The sequence below is a fragment of the Ranitomeya variabilis genome, chromosome 6 (genome assembly GCF_051348905.1).
Source record: "Ranitomeya variabilis isolate aRanVar5 chromosome 6, aRanVar5.hap1, whole genome shotgun sequence".
NCBI classification, from domain to species: domain Eukaryota; kingdom Metazoa; phylum Chordata; class Amphibia; order Anura; family Dendrobatidae; genus Ranitomeya; species Ranitomeya variabilis.
The window spans coordinates 543544603-543568442 of record NC_135237.1 but is presented as its reverse complement, the minus strand read 5'-3'; the positions used below and the strand labels follow the sequence as shown (position 1 = coordinate 543568442).

The following is a 23840-nucleotide window of genomic DNA, read 5'->3' as shown; positions in this document are numbered from 1 at the left end:
GAAACCCCCGCATCCATACACTACATTCTCATTAGGATTATGCAGTATTTTTTCTTCTAAGTTTTTTTTTTTAATAATCATTCAGGTTGTGCAACATATATTTTACTGCTTCAAAATAGTCCACAAGAAGATCTATTTTTTTACTTTTGTTTTGTAATACTTGTAAATTCTTTAAGAATTCAACTGATCTGATCATTCTGCCTATACAATTATTTCAAGACAAAATAGTACTTATTTTTTTGTAACCTGTTTTTCTGTTTTTATTTTCTAATATGCTGCAGGTTTTTCTTGTTCTGTTTTCTGTACATGATCTTGTCAGAACGGCTGTTAACAGAGGCCACTCAGATCATAGATAACAAAGAGATGGATATCTACATTGACTTCTATGGGATAGTGATGTGTGTATAATCTGTGCTGGGAGGGGGAAGGAGGCGAGCTGTGACATAACCTGTATAGAGGTGTTATCAGTCATTGTACAGGAGGAGGTGAGCTGTGACATCACCTATTGTGAATGGTGGATCCTGTGTTATCTACTGTATATAGAGGTGTTATCAGTCATTGTACAGTAGGAGGAGGTGAGCTGTGACATCACCTATTGTGAATGGTGGATCCTGTGTTATCTACTGCATATAGAGGAGTTATCAGTCATTGTACAGGAGGAGGAGGTGAGCTGTGACATCACCTATTGTGTATGGTGGATCCTGTGTTATCTACTGTATATAGAGGTGTTATCAGTCATTGTACAGGAGGAGGAGGTGAGCTGTGACATCACCTATTGTGTATGGTGGATCCTGTGTTATCTACTGCATATAGAGGTGTTATCAGTCATTGTACAGGAGGAGGAGGTGAGCTGTGACATCACCTATTGTGTATGGTGGATCCTGTGTTATCTACTGTATATAGAGGTGTTATCAGTCATTGTACAGGAGGAGGAGGTGAGCTGTGACATCACCTATTGTGAATGGCGGATTCTGTGTTATCTATTGTATATAGAGGTGTTATCAGACATTGTACAGGAGGAGAAGGAGGAGGTGTGATATCATCTATTGTGAATGGTGGATCCTGTGTTATCATAGTTACATAGTTACATAGTTACATAGTTATTGAGGTTGAAGGAAGACTTTAAGTCCATCTAGTTCAACCCATAGCCTAACCTAACATGCCCTAACATGTTGATCCAGAGGAAGGCAAAAAAAACCCATGTGGCAAGGAGTAACTCCACCATGGGGAAAAAAATTCCTTCCCGACTCCACATACGGCAATCAGACTAGTTCCCTGGATCAACGCCTTATCAAGGAATCTAGTGTATATACCCTGTAACATTATACTTTTCCAGAAAGGTATCCAGTCCCCTCTTAAATTTAAGTAATGAATCACTCATTACAACATCATACGGCAGAGAGTTCCATAGTCTCACTGCTCTTACAGTAAAGAACCCGCGTCTGTTATTATGCTTAAACCTTCTTTCCTCCAGACGTAGAGGATGCCCCCTTGTCCCTGTCTCAGGTCTATGATTAAAAAGATCATCAGAAAGGTCTTTGTACTGTCCCCTCATATATTTATACATTAAAATAAGATCACCCCTTAGTCTTCGTTTTTCCAAACTAAATAGCCCCAAGTGTAATAACCTATCTTGGTATTGCAGACCCCCCAGTCCTCTAATAACCTTGGTCGCTCTTCTCTGCACCCGCTCCAGTTCAGCTATGTCTTTCTTATACACCGGAGACCAGAACTGTGCACAGTATTCTAAGTGTGGTCGCACTAGTGACTTGTATAGAGGTAAAATTATGTTCTCCTCATGAGCATCTATGCCTCTTTTAATACATCCCATTATTTTATTTGCCTTTGTAGCAGCTGCCTGACACTGGCCACTGAATATGAGTCTGTCATCCACCCATACACCCAGGTCTTTTTCATTGATGGTTTTGCCCAGAGTTTTAGAATTAAGCACATAGTTATACATCTTATTACTTCTACCCAAGTGCATGACCTTACATTTATCCCCATTAAAGCTCATTTGCCATTTATCAGCCCAAGCTTCTAGTTTATCTACTGTATATAGAGGTGTTATCAGTCATTGTACAGGAGGAGGAGGTGAGCTGTGACATCACCTATTGTGAATGGTGGATCCTGTATTATCTACTGTATATAGAGGTGTTATCAGTCATTGTACAGGAGGAGGAGGTGAGCTGTGACATCACCTATTGTGAATGGTGGATCCTGTGTTATCTACTGTATATAGAGGTGTTATCAGTCATTGTACAGGAGGAGGTGAGCTGTGACATCACCTATTGTGAATGGTGGATCCTGTGTTATATACTGTATATAGAGGTGTTATCAGTCATTGTACAGGAGGAGGAGGTGAGCTGTGACATCACCTATTGTGAATGGTGGATCCTGTGTTATCTGCTGTATATAGAGGTGTTATCAGTATTGCATGAGTGATGCACATCAGCCTATATATTTTAGCATTGATGACACCAAGAAATGAGCCTCATGAAGGACCGTAGACTCAGTGATCAACCATGGGAACTAAGTGCTGCAGATGAAAGACACATCATAGTTACTTCCCTTCAAAATCTGTAATTGTCCAGCAGCACCATCAGCTCATAACTGGCAACAACCAGTAGACCCATTAACATCTATCTGTTGCTCGGAGAAGTCAGGCCAGAAGTCATCTTCATTGAGGAATTGCAGCCAAGAACCATAGGTCCACAACACGTACAGTAAATAAGGCCAAGCGACAAATCTATGCACAGAACCATAGGAGTCGGGGGCAGAAAAATGGCAGAAAGCGCTCTGGACATGATGCGAAATATTTGGCTGTGACAGAAGGCAGATTGTTGCTGAAGGGCTGCAGAGCGGCACAATAATGAGGGTCTTCAGGAGCAGTGATGCTCGGTGGAGGGGCCTGCAAGGCTGTGGCTGCATTTTAGCAATTTTTTTGGATGTTTCAAGCAAAAACATCTTTGCCTCTGCAGCATCGGAGGGGCGCTGAAGTGGGCCGGGGCGAGAGATCCATCTGTTACTAAGCTCTCGTACTGCTCTGAAAATAAAGAGCTTGTAAATGAGTGCTTGTTGCCTAGAAACCGGCCTCCTCTGACAGACTGCAGAAGTGACTGGTAACCTAGGCAGCGAACAGAAAACGCTAGAAATAAAAATCCCTCTGTGGCTGAGACGGGAGAGGATTTTTAATAAGAGGTAAATTGCAATGTTACTTGTTTTCAAAGGGCATTTTGCAATTTTCCTCATTACTGATGCACGGTAACATTTTTGGGGGATGGGGGGTTCCCTCGTTAGCGTAAATGCCCCTTTTAAAAAAGTAAAAGGAATAAACAATGTGTTTAAAGGGACATTCTGGCCTGTAACCCAACAAGTTCCCTTCCGCACTAGTCCAGGAGTTTTCAATAATTCCCCCTAAGGCCATAGTGACTTGTATCTGTGAAGGCAGGGGCCGTCGTTAGCCGTGGAAGACATCAGGACGGTCGGCATTCCTGATCCACGGCACACATCTGCCAGCGATGGCTCTCGTGACTACCTGCGCACACTCCGGCCATTTTCTAGAAAACCTGAGCGGAAGGTGGAGCGAGTTATTACCCGGTGTGTGGACTATGTAAGGCTGCATCTCATGTGTAACGAGGTGCAGATGTCATGGAGCCCGGAGCACAAGAGCTGACGATCTACAGGACGGAAGATGGGAGACAGTCTGCACAGACGGCTCCTGATTTCTGATCTTACAAGGGTTTCTGGGCCTTACACACTGATTGCAAATCCTTAGGATAGGAAACTAATGCCTGATCGATAAGGACCAGCACCCCGGGACCTCCAGCACGATGTGTCCCCGTTCCTACCTTCCGCATGGTCTCCTCCACCGCACTTATATACTGGTTCAGATCTCGGTTCATCGTGGCGTATTCCAGCATGACGGACTCCATGTCGTCCACCTCGGCGGCCTCACCTGAGAAGACACAGAAGGGTTGCCAGGTTTATTCGTAACAGGCTTCCTAACCTCCGCCTAGATTGTATAACTGGAGAGATGCAACAATACAACTAGTAAAAATAATACAAATGCTCGTCCCCACGCTCTGTAGAAAAAAAACACGGCCTTGCTCTCCTCTTTGGTCAAAATAATTTAAAACTGTTTTTGGTGCACACTGTAGTGTGATTGCCATACAATTTATTTCTGTGAGTGAATCCTCTTCTTCAGCACTCTACCAGCACTATTGGTGCTAGAGCTTCTTTTACCTTACATTCCAGTATGCCACTGTCCAATGGCTTCACTGCAAGGGAGTAAAGAGGACAATAATACACCCCAATTCCTGTAAAGAGACAAAACTCCTCCAACATTTCCAGCAAAGAGACAAAACCACACCTACACTTGTAAAAAGATAAAAACTGGCCACACTTCCTGTAGAATCAAATATACACCCTACTTTCTGTAGAGAAAAAACCCGCCCATAGATCCAAAAGAAAGGACAAGCCCCATCCTACTTCCTGTACAGAGACAAGACCCCGCCCATACATCCTAAAGAGAGGAAAAGCCCCACCCTACTTCCTGTACAGAGACAAGACCCCGCCCATACATCCTAAAGAGAGGAAAAGCCCCACCCTACTTCCTGTACAGAGACAACACCCCCCATACATCCTAAAGAGAAGAAAAGCCCCACCCTACTTCCTGTACAGAGACAACACCCCCCATACATCCTAAAGAAAGGAAAAGCCCCACCCTACTTCCTGTACAGAGACAACACCCCCCATACATCCTAAAGAGAAGAAAAGCCCCACCCTACTTCCTGTACAGAGACAAGACCCCGCCCATACATCCTAAAGAGAGGAAAAGCCCCACCCTACTTCCTGTACAGAGACAAGACCCCGTCCACACATCCTAAAGAGTGGAAAAGCCCCACCCTACTTCCTGTACAGAGACAAGACCCTGCCCATACATCCTAAAGAGAGGAAAAGCCCCACCCTACTTCCTGTAGAGACAAGACCCCGCCCATACATCCTAAAGAGAGGACAAGCCCCACCCTACTTCCTGTACAGAGACAAGACCCCGCCCATACATCCTAAAGAGAGGAAAAGCCCCACCCTACTTCCTGTACAGAGACAAGACCCCGTCCACACATCCTAAAGAGTGGAAAAGCCCCACCCTACTTCCTGTAAAGAGACAAGACCCTGCCCATACATCCTAAAGAGAGGACAAGCCCCATCCTACTTCCTGTACAGAGACAAGACCCCGCCCATACATCCTAAAGAGAGGAAAAGCCCCACCCTACTTCCTGTACAGAGACAAGACCCCGTCCACACATCCTAAAGAGTGGAAAAGCCCCACCCTACTTCCTGTAAAGAGACAAGACCCTGCCCATACATCCTAAAGAGAGGAAAAGCCCCACCTTACTTCCTGTACAGAGACAAGACCACGCCCATACATCTTAAAGAGAGGAAAAGCCCCGCCCTACTTCTTGTACAGAGACAAGACCACGCCCATACATCCTAAAGCCCCACCCTACTTCCTGTACAGAGAAGACCACGCCCATACATCCTAAAGGAAAAGCCACACCCTACTTCCTGTACAGAGACAAGACCCCGCCCATACATCCTAAAGGAAAAGCCACACCCTACTTCATGTACAGAGACAAAACCCCCCCCATACATCCGAAAGAGAGGAAAAGCCCCACTCTACTTCCTGTAGAGACAAGACCCCACCCATACATCCTAAAGAAAGGAAAAGCCCCACCCTACTTCCTGTACAGAGACAAGACCCCGCCCATACAACCTAAAGAGAGGAAAAGCCCCACCCTACTTCCTGTACAGAGACAAGACCCTGCCCATACATCCTAAAGAGAGTAAAAGCCCCACCCAACTTCCTGTACAGAGACAAGACCCTGCCCATACATCCTAAAGAGAGGAAAAGCCACACCCTACTTCCTGTACAGAGACAAGACCTCGCCCATACATCCTAAAGCGTGGAAACGCCCTGCCCTACTTCCTGTACAGAGACAAGACCCCGCCCATACATCAGAAAGAGAGGAAAAGCCCCACCCTACTTCCTGTACAGAGACAAGACCCCGCCCATACATCCTAAAGAGAAGAAAAGCCCCACCCTACTTCCTGTACAGAGACAAGACCCCGCCCATACATCCTAAAGAAAGGAAAAGCCCCACCCTACTTCCTGTACAGAGACAAGACCCCGCCCATACATCCTAAAGAAAGGAAAAGCCCCACCCTACTTCCTGTACAGGGACAAGACCCCGCCCCTACATCCTAAAAAGAGGAAAAGCCCCACCCTACTTCCTGTACAGAGACAAGACCCCGCCCCTACATCCTAAAGAGAGGAAAAGCCCCACCCTACTTCCTGTACAGAGACAAGACCCCGCCCCTACATCCTAAAGGAAAAGCCCCACCCTATTTTCCATACAGAGAAAGATCCCGCCCACACATCCGATAATAAGGAAAAGCCCCACCCTACTTCTTGTATGGGAAAAAACACGCCGACACATTCTAAAGAAAGAAAAAGCCTCGATCTACTTCCTGTGAGACAAATTTCCACCCAATTTCCTATATAGAAAAAACCCCACCCATATTTCCTGTAGAGAGACAAATATCCAACCTACTTCCTGTAGAGAGAAAACCCCATCCACACTTTGTGGAGACAAAGACCTGCCCTACTCCTGTAGAGAGAAAAAGACCTAACCACACACTTCCTGTAAAACCAAATATCCGTCCTACCTCCTGTAGAGACACAACCCCTCCCATACTTCCCCCCAAAAAAGGAAGCCATGCCCTGCTTACTGTATATAGATAACCACACCTACTTCTTGTGCATGGCCACACCTACTTCCTGTTTAGATAGATAGCCACATCCTACTTCCTGTTCCCTACTTCCTGTATGCAGATAAAGCCTCGCCCCACTTCCTGTAATCTGTCCTGGCATCTTTGCTACTAGAGAAGGATTACACGTGACAACTGGCAAGTTACACAGATGGGAGACACCTGATGGTCGGCAATAAGGAGGGATTTCTGCTTTGTACAAATCCATGGTGAAACTGACACACAGCGAGATTAAAGGGAGTCATCACCCCCCGAAAGCAAATACACCAATAGGGGACTCAGCCACTATATAAACCATACATTTCCTGTATTAATCTCTCCCGCCACTTTGCAGGAATTGCTTTTTTCATTCCCTTATGCTAATTAGTGTGCACGGTGCACCGCCGGTGTGGCCGAGCTGTGAAAGTGCGCCGCTCTGACCCCTGAATTTGGATATCTAAATCTTTCTGGCTTGGGAGAAAGAGCATGTGAGACATGGAGAGAAGATCAAGCCGACTGTAACTAGGAGGTAAAAAGCGTTTGCTTCACTCCAGCTACAATATCTTACAGTGTGAACAGCAGCTCTGAAGCACAAACTGCTGCTTTACCAAATGGTCCCATACACACTGTGCTGGGCAGTTAGGAACCACAAATAAAAACAAAACACAGCATGTGGTTTCCCTTAAATTGCCTCAATATTATGAAGCCATTTTGTGGCGTGTGACCAGTAAAGGGGAAAGCTTGTGTTTTTATGTCCTTCCCCACGTTTGCTGCACTGCACTACCCAACAGTGCGCGGGCATACAAACTACACACGTACGGCTCTGTTCACACTTGGAGTGATTGTTTTTGTATCCAGCAAAAATGTATGTATCCAACAAAAAAAAAAAAAAGAAAAACTCACAGAAATTGGACTTATCACCCATCCGGTGTACGATCGCTGTGACCCCCACCGATCCCAAGAACAGGGGTGGTGTGTCACATGCACAATATCACTCCATGCAGCGTCTATGAGGCTAGAGGAGTGCAGCACTCTGGTATTGCGGAGAGTCCCATAGACAATGACTCGATCGGGAGCTTGTGCTACCACTGGTGCCATATTGGGGGACGTAGGATCTCCCTTCTCAGGATCAGTGGTCGGTCCCGCGAATAGGTAATAAACTGATCAACCACTGAAGAGATGATAAAGGTATCATCGGTGGGGGTATGACTTCTGGTATCCACAGCAACCACAAACACAGGGGTCCCAACGTCCCTGTGTGAATATAGCGGTCATGAGTATGTGGGACCACCGCTCCACAGCTGTGTATAGAAGTGGCCATTGCACATACACACTAATGCTGCATTTCCAAAAGGGACGTTCTTGGGATGGTGGGGGGTCTCGACAGTCACAATCACAGCAATCATACATTAGAATAGGGACCCCATTAAGGCTTGTTCATGGAATAAAGGAAGAGGGCAGCATGCAGCGCTATTCTTCCCAAAGGCCCCGAGTGATCCCAATAGACGTCAATGGGGATCGGTAGGGAAACGGTGGATCCAATAGCGCAAACGGGATCAGTCCAAAAAAACCCCCCAAAATAGATCTGTGAGACGGAGCGGCCATAGCGCCCATGAAATGTGCTGGTTTTGCAGCACGTGAGTGGCCTATGGCCGAGCGCCACAAATCTGCCGTGTGTATGTGTACCCTTACTGTTGTGTCAGCTGACCATGACAGCCATGCGCTGCATCATACCAGTCTGTACGGGTCAAGCCGACACACTCGGAGAGCTGCCCCCTGCTGCGCTCAGAGAGCTGCCCCCTTCTGCGCTCAGAGAGCTGTCCCCAGCTGCGCTCGGAGAGCTGACCCCTTCTACTCTCAGAGCTGACCCCAGCTGCGCTCGGAGAGCTGTCCCCTGCCTGCATTTCTGGCATTCTTACATTATACAAGGTATTCTGCAGCTCACCTGATATAACATTTATAGCACCCACTACCTGTAAGAAATGGAACTACAGCAGCAGGAAATGCATGCACGAAGGGAAGCCTCCTCCGACCCTACTCCATGTATTCTCCGTAAGACTCATCTTCACATTCAGCTTTTTACCACTGATATTTCCTGTAAACTTATTTCAGCTTTTGTGAATGAAATCAGATCTCTCGCTCCCGGCGTCTGAATTGTAGGTGTTTTCCAAGTTCCTTAAAAAGCTGAGAGTTTTGCAATAAGAGCTTCTTTTTTATTCATTAGGCTCGGACACTTCCTTCAGTTATTTTTATTCACTTGTTTTTGGGTGACGATGAGGCAATCGTGTATCTGATGTGACTCACTGGCCAGAATCAGCAAAAATCGGAGCAACCGGATGGTGATCGGGTTATAAAAAAAAATGATGGTGAATTGTGAAACGCCATTCTATTTGCCAGACAGGGAATAAACAATGAAGTGAATAACCGGGGACGTTCACCGGGGTGGGCCGAGGACACGGGAGAGTCAAAAGGTCAAGGTAGGTAGAGCTGAGGATCCTAATCCAGTGGCCATGTCAGTAGTCTACAGGAGCCGGACCAGAACCCTACGAACCTTCTCCCGTCTCCTCTTCTGATTAATGGGCATAGGGTGGTGCAATCAGAAGAGGCGCCAAGGATGTTGGCCCAAAATGTGACTTTCCTCAACCAAGTGCAAAAAAAAAGACCCCAAGTGAGTCCCCATCTATCCGGACCTCAAGCCACAAAGCTTGACTGACTTCTTCTGGTCAAAGCCTCCACCTTGGCTTCTACCTCCGTTTCTGTAGAGTCTTCATCATCATTATATAGTTTTGAAGCAAGAAATAAAAAGATGACTCCTTTAAAAAAGGGTCCTTGGTGGAGCAAGAAACCGCAATGTGGGGAACTGCTATAATGTGCGGAGAAGAAAAGGTTCATCAAAGGTGAGCCCCGGCTTTACGGCCACTGATGGCCGCCATCCAGGACGACTGGCACTTTCCGCCATCAGCAGATTAACAAACCATTTACTGTATTGTATTGTCTGATATCTGAACAGGAGGAGGATTATTCTGGATGAAGACAGAAGAGGGAGAGCGGAGACAAGGTCACCCCCTAATATTTACATTAGACAGACAGGTCTTGGATACGGCAAACTTAGTATATTGGACTAATGCATGTGCCGGTGTGGTCACGACACAACTGAGGACTTTTTGAATTAAATCATCCATTTCTACCACATAATGTAGTAAGGATACGAAAAAAAAAAATCCACGTTTTAATTTTTTTTCTGTTTGATGATTAATATGCAGCAGAAAATAATTTAATATTTTGATATATTGGAAATAATATTATTTTTTAAAACAATTCTTATACTTCTCGATGGGGAGAAACAAGATGATATAAACATTTATAGATTATATTTTTTCAAACTGTAAGAGTCATGTCGGCCTGGTAGTCGGGGGCAGGTATATCTCGCCCAGGTATTTGTCCTATATGAATTAGATCGCTCAGTATCTGCAGGATACTGATGGGTTAATAACTGCAGGAATAAAAGATGACCAGCTGGGGGTTTCGGGCGTCAGCCTGGGGCACACAGAATGCCTGTCTGTGTGAGACAAAAGTGAGTGAGAGCTGAGCTCATGAACTGTGTAATGTTAGCTGGGTGGGAGAAGCCCCCCCAGTTGTTAGATAGCAACGTATTTGTTTAGTTAGTGCCGGACAGGCTAGGATTTATGTTTATGTTTTGTTTTGATGATTGCTTTCACTTGAATAAATCTGACCTACGGTCAGTCTACTCAGAATCCTGCTGTACGCCTCAGAGTTTAATGCACAAACCACGTGACCTTTGACCCCAGCAAAGGCGATCCCGGAGTGTTTTGTCACATTGTGGTGGAGAACGCGGGCACTCCGTGGTACAGGTGACAGTATGGAAGACGTGGTGAAAGCCCTGGTACAGTCCGCTGCCGTACAGCAGGAAGCTAATCGCTTGATGGCAGCACAGCTGAAGGAGTTAGTGGACAAGACGGCTGCAGACCGCCAGCTTCTCCAACAGGTGGCGCAGCGCTTGGTAAGCATGCCTGAGGCTAACCCGGAAGCAGAGTCCAGGAGGATCCATGTGAGTCGATACTGGCAAAAGCTGACTGCAGAAGATGACGTCGAGGCGTACCTGACAACGTTTGAGCGGACAGCGTTGAGAGAGAAGTGGCCGAAGGAACGATGGGCCGATCTGATTGCTCCGTTTCTCTCCGGTGAGGCCCAAAAAGCTTACCATGACTTGGACCCGGAAGTCGCTCAGGATTTTGAGAGGCTGAAAGCTGAGGTCCTGGCCCGGCTGGGGGTGACAACGGCTGTCCGTGCACAGAGGGTACATCAGTGGACCTATCAGCAAGATAAACCGCCGCGGTCTCAGATGTTCGACCTGATCTACTTGATAAAGAAATGGCTGCAACCCGAGGTACTGACAACACCGGAGATAATCCAGCGGGTCGTCCTGGACAAGTATCTGAGAGTACTACCACCAGCGCTGAAAAAGTGGGTAAGCCAAGGAAATCCCGCGACAGCGGATCAACTTGTCGACTTGGTGGAGCGTTATTCCGTGGCGGAAGGACTTCCTGATGATACCGCTACTACCCGAACTGTACCTCCTCCTCGTGGAACCAGTAAGACTGTTCCAGGGACTGCGGGGGAAGGAAAATTGCCAAAAACTGTGGGGGAGGAACACGGGACTGCTCGCACCCCGAGATCAAGGGTGTCGGACTCTGGTTTCAATAGGGAGCTTGTTAGGTGTTTCTGTTGTCATGAGAAGGGCCATGTTTCTGCGAACTGTCCTGTCACCACTGAACCCATGCAGTGCGACGTTTCAGACTCTAAAAAACACGTCTTTGGTTACACGGCTAGTAAGTGTGAATGCGGGTCAAAATGATACAGTGAAACATCTGTGTGAATTGTCTGTAGATGGGAAAAATGTTGTGGCATTACTAGACTCTGGAAGTGTGGTGACTCTAGTGAAAGCCAGTCTGATAGCATGTCCAACTGGTCCATCTGACAAGTTTTCTGTAACGTGTGTGCATGGTGACACCTGCTCGTATCCTACAGCGGTCATATGTATCTCCACTCCCTATGGGACGGTGCAACACAAAGTGGGACTCGTTCCCGCATTGTTACAGGATATAATCTTGGGCAGGGATTTTCCTCATTTCTGGCGGTTGTGGGAAAATCAGTTGCTCCTTCACGGTAGCTGCAACCGTGAATCTTCTCCCATGCTATCTGGAGGTCCCGAGCTCCTGGAGGAGACCCCACAGGAAGATGCTGCTGGGGAGGTTATTGAATCTAACCTTCAGTACCCCTTCTCAGTTATGGCGGGGGAAACTGAGGAAACTCAGCGAGAGGCAGAGGCAGACAGCCATCCAGCCCCCTGCCTGCCAGATTTGGAAGTCCAGGTGGATGACTTCCACAGCGAGCAAATGAAAGATCCTACTCTGGCTCCGGCTAGAAAAATGTAAAAATAATAGATGGGGTACCCGTAGAACCTGACACTAGGCTAGCACACCCGTATATGGTTCTTGAAAATGATTTGCTGTACCAGGTAGAAAAAAAAGGGGAGGACACTGTGCAACGGTTAGTGGTACCCAAACCTTATCGGCGGAAGGTACTGGACCTGGCCCACGGACATATAATGGGGGGACATCTGGAGGTGCAGAAAACCACAGAAAGGATGTCCCATTGTTTTGTGTGGCCTGGCATACATAGTGATGTGCGTAACTATTGTGAGTCCTGTCCAGAGTGCCAAATTTCCGCGCCTAAACCTCGGTTCCGTAGCCCTTTGGTACCTCTCCCTGTCATTGGAGTCCCATTTGAGAGAATTGGGATGGATTTGGTTGGGCCCCTTCCCCGGTCCGCACGTGGGCACCAACATATTCTCGTCATCGTGGACTATGCCACTCGTTACCCGGAAGCCATCCCTTTGCGTAACACAGCTACCAAGACGATCGCCAAGGAATTGGTACAAGTGTTTAGTCGGGTGGGAATTCCTAAACAGATACTCACCGACCAGGGGACTCCCTTTATGTCGAGGGTAATGAAGGAGCTCTGTAGGCTCTTACAAATAGACCCATTGCGTACATCGGTCTATCACCCTGAAACAGATGGGTTGGTTGAGCGGTTCAATAAAACCTTAAAACAAATGCTCCGGAAGGCGATAGACAAAGATGGGAAGAACTGGGATTACTTGTTACCCTATTTGCTGTTTGCCATTAGGGAAGTTCCCCAGTCTTCCACAGGATTCTCGCCTTTCGAGCTATTGTACGCCCATCGTCCCCGTGGACTGTTGGACGTCGCAAAAGAAACCTGGGAAGGTCAAGTCACTCCCTTTAAAACGGTGATAGACCATGTAACACAAATGCAGGACCGTATTGCCGCTGTCATGCCCATTGTTAAGGACCATATGTTACAGGCCCAGGGAGCCCAGAGGCAAAGTTATGACAGAGGCGCCAAGGTCCGTACATTTGCACCCGGGGATAGGGTGTTGATCCTAATCCCTACGGTGGATAGTAAATTTCTGGCGAAATGGCAGGGCCCCTTTGAGGTCGTTGAGAGAGTTGGTGAAGTGAACTATAAAGTGTACCAGCCTGGTAAGAGAAAGCCAGAACAGATTTATCATGTGAATCTGATAAAACCCTGGAAAGACCGCTCTGCCCTAACGGCGGATATACCCCGTCCGGTTTGCGCACCTACCGTACCGGACGTGCAGATTGGCGAGACTCTCTCGGAACGACAAAAATCTGAGGTGAAGCAGTTTTTGTTACAAAACCGGCAGTTTTTCTCGGAAAAACCTGGCCAGACTAAGGCTACGTTCACATTTGCAGTCAGCGCCGCAGCGTCGGGCGCCGCAGCGTCATGCGCCCCTATATTTAACATGGGGGCGCATGGACATGCGTTGCACTTGCGTTTTGCGCCGCATGCGTCACTGCGGCGCCCGCGTCCGGGCGCAGAGGACGCAGCAAGTTGCATTTTTGCTGCGTCCAAAATCAATGAAAAAAAGGACGCATGCGGCACAAAACGCAGCGTTGTGCATGCGTTTTTGTTTGCGTTGTGCGTTGCGGCGCACAACGCAAATGTGAACGTAGCCTAAGCTGGTGAAACATGAGATTGTCAGAGAGCCTGGGGTCACAGTCCATGTGAAGCCTTACCAGATTCCGGAAGCCCGCCGTGAAGCTGTCTCCCGGGAAATGAGGGCAATGTTGGACTTAGGTGTCATCGAGGAGTCGCACAGCGCTTGGTCCAGTCCAATCGTGTTGATACCTAAGCCAGATGGCTCCATACGGTTTTGCAATGACTTTAGGAAACTGAACGCGGTTTCTAAATTTGATGCGTACCCCATGCCCCGGGTCGATGAGTTGATCGACCGGCTTGGTAAAGCCCGATACATTACGACCCTGGATCTAACAAAGGGGTACTGGCAGATGGCCCATTCCATGAAATATCAAAAATGGAGAGGCAGTCCCTCTTGAGACATAAAGACATAATAAACCAGCAGGAGAATAACATAGTCAGACTAATAGGCACTTTCGACGGACAGTCGGAGAGGGTATACCAGGTTTTTAAAAAACACTGGGGGATTCTACAAGCGGACCCTAACCTTAGCAAATTTATACCTCCTAGACCTAGCATCACGTATAGGAGGGGTAGATCGATAGGAGACCATTTGGTACACAGTTTATATCAGAGGCCATCTAAACCAGGGACATGGTTGGAAAGAAGGCCCCTGGGTTTCTTTAGATGTGGAAATTGTACCAAATGTGTCTTCATGGCCCAAGGAAAAATGTTTAAAAGTGCAGCAAATGGTAAGACTTATGGAATAAGAGACTTCGGAAATTGTAAATCAAGTGGTCTGGTTTATAAAGCAACCTGTACTTGTCCTATGGATTACATAGGCAAGACCCTGAGGGAGCTTAGGGTAAGAGTAGGTGAACACCTAGGTGACATCAGGCACGGACGTGATACGCCTGTGGCTCGTCACATGAATAGTCATCACGGCAGAAACCTTAAAGAAATCACATTTAGCATGATTGAGTTGGTACGGCCCAAAACTAGGGGGGGAGATCTGGATAAAATCATACAGAGACGGGAGACAGAGTGGATATTTAGGTTACAGTCTCTGTCCCCTAAAGGCCTCAATGAGAACCTCTCTTTTACGTGTTTTTTATAAAGAATATACCATCACATGTATCTGGGGACAGGTTACCTCTTTTGCCCTGTATGTCCTTTAATTTAACTTTTATTTTGGTTGATATGAATTATTATGCCGCTATAACTACCTGTCCACACACATTTTTTAATGTTTCCTTATTGTAGGTTTGATCTGAATATTTGATGTATTGTTATATATACATATACATTTTATAAGATGCTGAGGTCCTCATAGTAAAAGAAATTTTGCCGTTCATACTTTTGAGTTATCGTTATCACAGTTATCTGGAATCATATGCCCCCTTATTAGTTTCCGGTATATAGTTGCAGCCTGTCCGGTTAACCCTTGAAGGGATCCAATACTCTATCCGTGGCCTCGGGCATGCGCACCGGTGAGGAGGAATGGGACAGGGCCCTGTATAGTAGATCTCAACATACCTACTGCGCAGGCGCTCTCTGACGCGCAGCGGGGTGCTGCGGCTTGCGTTCCACGGTGATCCCGGACATGCGCACCTCAGGCCAGGGTTAATACTATTTGTATCGCGGGTATCTGGATATATATGCGTGCTATATTGGGCTTTATTAGATGGCGCCTTATACTGCAAGATATGTGAATGGGGCTATTTAAGTAGAACGGTTATGTATTTATTTATTTATTTATGATTGTAAATGAGGACGGAGGCACCTTATTGACCCATCAGGGACTCCGTATGATAGGGGGCGTGACTTACTTTGGCACGCAGTTTGTTATGGGCTATTTAAGCCCATATTGTCAAGGCCGGCTTATGCCCTATATCTAGGTGGCATGCTACATCAATACACCATCGCTTCCTCCTGATGAACCGCAAGAGCGGGGAAACGCGTTGAGGAGATACGAGGAGACACGGCACACGCTAAGTTTATCCCTTACTATTTTTCTTTCTATGGCTGCTCTTTTATGCTTTGCCAGAATAGAGGTGCGATATTGTTGACTATGTGCCCAATGGTGAAGTCAATAACATGTGTATATTTTCACTGTCGCCATTGGAGCAATGATTTCTTTCTGGCAATAAATTGAAATATTTAGGACTGAGCAATATCTTGGTTGCCATTGAAATACGATTTTTTTGTATAAAGGGGCACTATTTGCTAAAACTTTTGTGCGTTTTGCCAATTCTTCTATATGGAGGCACCTATTTAGGTCCTGATTATGGTTTATATTTTATAAATTATCTTTTCACCACTGCACTTTCCCTATATTGTTTTCCTGCCTGCACTTTAAGGGACAGTGCAGGGGAGATAGGGACAGTCTACGTTGAGTGGGGGCGCCAAAAAATCGTCTCTTAGGGTGCCAACCTCCACAGCAAGGTAGTTTTGAGCATCAGTGGTATTTAGGACCATAATAGTTTAGATATATCTTTTGTGACAATTTTTTTTGGGGTCAGGATTTTATATTGAATTATTAATAAAAGTGATTTTTAGGGGTATATGTACGCCGTATTTATGTTTTTTCCCCAACAATATTTAGTTTTTTGGCAAGTACTGGCAGATTCCCCTGGCTGAGGCGGCCAGAGAGAAAACGGCATTTGCTACACCGGAAGGTCTGTTCCAGTATGTCTACATGCCGTTTGGACTTCACGGAGCTCCAGCAACGTTCCAGAGATTGATGGACCGAGTCTTGAGACCACACAGGCAGTACGCTTCTGCCTATCTAGATGACATCGTAATTTACAGCATGGACTGGGAAACTCACCTCCAGAAGGTACAGGCGGTGATTGATGACCTGCGAGACGCAGGCCTAACGGCGAACCCCAAGAAGTGTCACATCGGGCTTGAAGAAGCCCGATACTTGGGCTACGTGATTGGCAGAGGAGTTGTTAAACCCCAGATCGATAAAATACAGGCAATTCAGGGCTGGCCGCAGCCAGTAAACAAGAAACAAGTACAAGCTTTCCTGGGAATTGCCGGCTATTATCGCCGGTTCATACCCAATTTTGCAGCCATGGCTACCCCCTTGACGGATCTTACCAAAGGGAGGGGTTCCGTCATGGTAAAATGGACCTCAGCTGCTGAAGAGGCCTTCCACAGCCTGAAACGGCTCTGTGCTCTCAGCCCGTACTGGTGACTCCTGATTTCAGCAGCGAGTTTGTGGTGCAAACTGATGCTTCTGACACTGGTGTCGGAGCTGTACTTTCCCAGGTGAGGGATGGAGTCGAACACCCGGTCCTCTACCTCAGCCGGAAACTGAATGTACATGAGCAGAGGTATGCCGTGGTTGAAAAAGAGTGCCTAGCCATTAAATGGGCCCTCGACTCCCTCAAGTATTACCTGGCAGGTAGGAAGTTTAGGCTGGTCACGGACCATGCCCCTCTCAAGTGGATGCACCTCCACAAGGACCATAATAGTCGGGTAACCCGGTGGTTCCTTGCCCTGCAGGCTTACTCTTTCACGGTGGAACACCGACCCGGGGTGCAGATGGGGAACGCTGATGCCCTGTCCCGAGTGCACTGTTTCGAGGGTGTTCTTGCTCGACCGGAGTGGTCTGAGCAGGGGGGGAGGATATGTAAGAGTCATGTCGGTCTGGTAGTCGGGGGCAGGTATATCTCGCCCAGGTATTTGTCCTATATGAATTAGATCGCTCAGTATCTGCAGGATACTGAGGGGTTAATAACTGCAGGAATAAAAGATGACCAGCTGGGGGTTTTGGGCGTCAGCCTGGGGCACACAGAATGCCTGCCTGTGTGAGACAAACGTGAGTGAGAGCTGTGCTCATGAACTGTGTGATGTTAGCTGGGTGGGAGAAGCCCCCCCAGTTGTTAGATAGCAACGTATTTGTTTAGTTAGTGCCGGACAGGCTAGGATTTATGTTTATGTTTTGTTTTGATGATTGCTTTCACTTGAATAAATCTGACCTACGGTCAGTCTACTCAGAATCCTGCTGTACGCCTCAGAGTTTAATGCACAAACCACGTGACCTTTGACCCCAGCAAAGGCGATCCCGGAGTGTTTTGTCACAAAACATATCTTATTCAATTTTTAATTCATTTTTAGATCCCCCTGTGGTTGTGCGATCGCTTACATTATGCTACAGTAACTGTAATTCTGCAATGAAGCCCAGCTTCTGGATGAGCTTCACAAGATGACTCAGTTGGCAGCCATGGAGGTTTACAGAAATTCCCCAACTGCCATTGTAACCCATCAGATCCCTGCGATTGTGTCATAGAAAAATAATTAAAATCCATGACACCTTCACATTGACTATACAGGGAAATGAGAAAAAACTAATTATAACAGGAGAAGAGGGAAAGAGAGCTAACATCTCCATTGAAGTGGTAGCGCCCTGCAGTGGCCATATAATTACAGCAGAGAGATTTACTGGAAAAAAGACAACTAGTCTGAGATTCGTTTAAGCAGAGGAGGATAACTGCCTTCCCCGGCATGAGCTCACTCTCATCAAAGCATCTTGCATAGACATTAAGTCTTCGGTGTCCAGTAATGAATATTGAGGTTTGTATTGATCCAATAATTAGGGGAGATATATTTTCGGCATCGCAGTGAAGGGATGAACATAATGCATTCACACGCATCACTGTAAGGCAATTCTAACCCCTCCAACTTAATAACAAGTAGAAAGATGATGCTATCCAGGCCATGCTTAATCTCTATGTAAAGGTAAAATCACGACAAGAAATATGACAACAATATCTACCGCCTGGGACCTTCAGGGGCGAAGATATTATGATAAAATATAATGATAAGATAAAATGAGTACAATAATCTTAAACAATAAAAGTCACCGACTGGTACAGGAGAAGAGAGGACCCTGCCCGCGAGGGGATCTCATAAAGTTGTAATAGACCTAGCGCATCCAACAATCAGCCGACATATGCGCTCATCAAGTTGTGTGAGCGTAACATTGAGCTAATAAATGCAGAATTTGGGTTTGGGTCATTGTTCATCCTGGAAGACATAAGTTCGCTGTGAGTGTTCCATTTTCCCAATCAGAGTGCTTCACTCCGCTAAGTTATGAACCATTTCTGTGACTTTAGGTTTAGTCATTTTCTTTGGTTATTTCTTTTTATGTAATTGTATATTGGTTTCTACCCATTTTGTATCATCTTTCTATATATATTTTTTTATAAACACTGCCTACCTTTCTGGATTAAATATATAAAATGTAATAGCTCTGTTCCTCTGTATAAACGATTGGTGGTCGTACCAGGGTATATTACACACATACACAAACATATACACTGTATACAGATATATTACAGGAGCCAGTATTGGAGGTGTATATACCATACGCTCACTGAGTTCGCGGCCTCGTCCATCACTCGTCAGTCAATTGCATAATTGTCCTGACAATTAGAGGCAGTGAGTTGCGTTTTCTTGATATACTGGTGGCAGCGGTGAGATTTGGGTGATCTCTCTGGTGTCATCTGTCACAAATTGGTCACAGTGGTGGGATCATGAGAAATCTAGCATAAAAGCCATATGCAAATTAGGCTGGAAGCGCATTGGGGGCAGATCGGATTCTTTAAGGGTAACCAATACCCCTCCAATGATTTGCATATGGCGTCTACACGAGATCTCTCATCACTGTCACATCAGATCTGTACAAAAAAAGGTATAATTTACATAGGGGAACAAGTGTCTGCACAGTCATACCACTACTTCCATATGTAACATTGTGCTGACAGGTTCTCTTTAAGGGGTTAATTGCATACGACTTTGTCATGTTTGCTCACATGTAATAAAGAGGAATCGCTGGGATCAGAGTGGCCGTCCACTTGTGACTACTCAGGTTAATGATGATGACAAGGCTACAAACACTGGCCACCGGCCAATACCAGGCTCTTCACTTTTGTCTGCCTGCTAAGCTACCTCTGAATACATGGCGCGCCCGGGCACACAGGACTTTTTGTTTAGCAGGATCGACTGTCAATCAAACACTGCATGGGGCCCGAGACACCGAACAGGGCAACAGGTGAATGGAAGGAGGGTCGATAAACTCAACGTCAACACGAAACAAACAATAGAAGAGGAAAAGCTGAGAATTTCAGATGGTTGTCCTACCTGTGACCCCCAACTGTGCCATGAAAGGGAAGATCATGAAACGCACAATACCCTGGGTTACCTAGTGGATCCGCGTTATGGCTGCTATATCCAGTTTCAAGACTCCATAATGGGTCACATATTGACTTACGTGGTAGATGCCACACATTGTGTTCTTCCCCCTGGAGGAGAGCTGACCTGTAGACTACATCAGTGACTCCTAACGAGCCTTGTTAATTAGAAGGTTTGCCTGTAGACTTGGTGCAAATCGATTCGCAGAACCTGGACCACCAGCCACACCAGTAATCTGTGGTCGGAGGACGGAAGCCATAATAACCACCTCTTACCTAGTGGCACCCGCAGCTCTACCTTTGATTATCCGGCCGGGCGCTACAATGTTGTTGCAGCGTGACACACATGTAATGTTGTGTCAATCAAAATATGAGCCGCGGATACGGGTGTCATGATCCACACCGGGTTAGGGTCTTGTTTCTCCTTTCCCAGTCTGGTCATGTCAGGGGTTAACTTTCTCTTCCTCGTGCCGGGTCTGCTATTTAGCTGTGCTGCATCCTACAGGCAGTGTCAGTTATATTTCCTGCCTACGGCGTGTGTAGCTGGCTCTGGTGAAACCCTGATTTGTCCTGCTGCGTTTAGCTGACTTTGCCCGTGTCTATCACACCTCTCTTCCCACCCCTGACTCTGTGTGTCCCTGTGTGTTTGGATTCCCTGGTACTCGACTCTGCTTTGGCTCTGACCTGCTTCTGTCTCTTCCTTCTGATACGGACCGGTTCTGACCTTTCGGCGCTCCTCTGACTCTGTGTTCGGAATTTCCCTTGGTACTACGCTACTCTCTGGTATCTACCCGGCTTGTCTGACCATTCTGCTGCCACCTGGTGGTAGCCTCGCTGCAGTTCTGCTGGTCTGCTCTGAGCAGGATTTCAGCCCTCTCTCCACTCTGCTGCCATCTAGTTGAGTCTGCACTTACTTCTGGAGCTGCAGCGTGACAGCGGGTATATAGGAGGCAGTTCTCAGGGAATCAGTCTAGAGATCATAGATTACCCTGTTATCCTGTAAATCGATTTGCACCAACTTGAGATATCTGAACGAGAGAATCCAGCATCAAGTATTACATTTATTTGGAGCCCCAAATAAAGGGAAATGAGACAACACACAGTCCCCATGGGCCAGACATAGCAGGTCCATCAAAGGAAAGAATACTCTTGGTTGTGTTACTCAATATTTGCTAAGGGAATCCCTTAAAGGAAACTGGTCTGCGTGTTATAAAACATAGCAGTAGTGGTATGGCTGTGTAGGCGCTTGTCCCCTTGTATAGAATATACTTTTTTTGTAGAGATGCGATGTTCCTGTCTAGAGGAATCCAGTGTAGAAGAGACATGCAAATCAGGCAAGAAAGGAAGTTCACGGGGACGTGTCAAAGCGCTTGAAAGACGCAGACACGCCCCCCTCCAGTGCACTTCCTGCTTCATTTGCATACGGCTTCTACACTAGATTTCTCATGACTGGCACATCGGATCTATACAAAAAAGGTGTCATTTTTATGGGGGCACAAGCACGGATACAGCCGTGACACTAGTTCTAGAAGTAAAATCAAGCGGACAGGTTCCCTTTCATATGGTATTTGAAAATTTTGTGTTTTTTCTTTTTTTTCCCCAAGCTATAGATAGAATATTCATTATGCAAAGTAGGGGGAAGGTCAGTGAGGGATCAGTGACCTGTCAGCAGTCTGTATTATGAATACCTAGTCAGAGCACCACATGAAGCCCCGCCCCGAAGCACGAGCATATCATTAACTCAAAACTGAAAATAAAGATTACACAACCACAAGACGGATTTCATCACCAGGTATCATTGTAATCAGTGTAACGGTGCCGACTTAACACTGTCTGTGGGTTACTGAGCACAAACCTGCTGACAGGTTCCCTTTAAGAACTTGAGATAATCCCTTTAAAGATGGGAATGACCCTTTAAGAGTGTTGTGTAAAACACCATTCTTAATAAATTCCCTTCCCTTTATGTCTTGGCCCAGTGCAGCTCTGTGTTCAGAGAGCGATGAGCAGTCACTCGACACTCACTTCCAAAGTGCAGAGTGAGCCCGAACAGCAGAGAGCAGCATTACCGTCTGTCTATAGGACGCGGCAGCGTGCGTGGCATTCCTTCCTGATGAGTCCTCGTGTGATTGTGGCAGAAAACCTAGAAAGAAACACATCTCTCCGCACGCAAACCCGCATTTCCTTGAAGTTTCCTGCTTGCTTAAAGAGGCAGACAAATGAAGGGCGTAATGATCAGCCTTGTGATTATGGACAGACAGGAGCTCAGGTAACCGAGGTGTAACACCTCACCGAGGCAAAATCCTACAGCTAGGACCGCCGGCGGTGCGCAATAAATTACCGCCTCGGGCCATATAGCGCCCATGTGCTTCACGATGAGGAATTGTGGCTCATGCCCATAACCAGCACCGATCCACTGGATACAAATCACACAGACTGTATGGGGACAAAACAAATGTCCCATACAGCACGAGTCTAACCGGCAGCACGGCCAGTTTGTACGAGGCAACGTGCTGCCGACAACAAGGGATTTTATGCCAACATCAAAATCAACGCCGTCCCGTAAATGAACGCAACAACATGTGAGTGTTTTACCCAGGGCTGTGGAGTCGGAGTTGGAGCCTATTTTGGTGGAGTCAGAGTCATGGAAATTGAGGAGTCGGAGGTTTGGCTTGCCGACTCTACAGCCCAGTTAGGGCTGTGGAGTCGGGGTTGTGGAGTCGGAGCCCATTTTGATGGAATTGGAGTCGGTGTCATGGAAATTGAGGAGTCGGAGGTTTGGCTTACCGACTCCAAAGCCCAGGCAGAGCTGGAGTCAGAGTCGTGGAGTCAGAGTCAACGGCCATTTAGGTGGAGTTGGTGTCATGGAAATTGAGGAGACGGAGTCGGAGGTTTGGCTTACCAACTCCACAGTCCTGATTTTACCACCCTCTCCCATTCTGTTACCTCTGCGGCTCAGGAGTTGTGCCCGTGCCATCTGCAGCAGTAGCTGGCTGTAATACACAGGTGGCGCCAATCCCAGCACGCTAAGGCTACTTTCACACTAGCGTTAACTGCAATCCGTCACAATGCGTCGTTTTGCAGAAAAAACGCATCCTGCAAAAGTGCTTGCAGGATGCGTTTTTTCCCCATAGACTAACATTAAGCGACGTATTGCGACGGATTGACACACGTCTTGCGACGGTTGCGCCGTGTTGTGGCGGACCGTCGGGAGCAAAAAACGTTACATGTTTTTTGCTCCCGACGGTCCGCTTTTTCTGACCGCGCATGCGCGGCCGGAACTCCGCCCCCACCTCCCCGCACCTCACAATGGGGCAGCGGATGCGCTGGAAAAATGCATCCGCTGCCCCCGTTGTACAGCGGAGACAACGCTAGCGTCGGTGACCTCGGCCCGACGCACCGCGACGGGCCCGACGCTAGTGTGAAAGTAGCCTAACCCTCCACTCCCCGCTGCAGAGTCCGAGGAGGTTTTGTTATTTACTGGGTTCAGAGAGTGATAAAACTGACCGGAAAACGAAATCGTCCAGGTCAGTGCGATTATGGCGATACCCAAACTTGCATCGTTTTTTTTTACCCCCTATTTAATGTGATGAAAAAAAAAATCAGAATTTTGTGATTTTTTTTAATGCTTCCTGCCACCATTTTCTGAGAGAAGCACCCTGGGTGACGGTTTGCTTCTTGTGCAGAGAGCTTTTGTTTTGGGTTTTTTGGTGGTTGTAGTGCAGCTACGGAGGCTCCGAGCACGACATTGGCAGTCACACAGTTAAGCAGTAAGACATCTTGCCA

General features: G+C 46.9%; 1 protein-coding gene across 2 annotated transcripts in view; it reads right to left on the bottom strand.

Moving 5' to 3' along the window:
• NSMCE2 (NSE2 SUMO ligase component of SMC5/6 complex) overlaps nucleotides 1-23840 on the bottom strand; it is a 184903-nt gene that overhangs the window by 111736 nt on the left and 49327 nt on the right. For both annotated transcript variants that reach the window (XM_077271215.1, XM_077271216.1), the window contains exon 3: nucleotides 3852-3958. In XM_077271215.1, the coding sequence (XP_077127330.1) occupies nucleotides 3852-3958 (107 nt within the window). The remainder of the gene's footprint in view (nucleotides 1-3851; nucleotides 3959-23840) is intronic.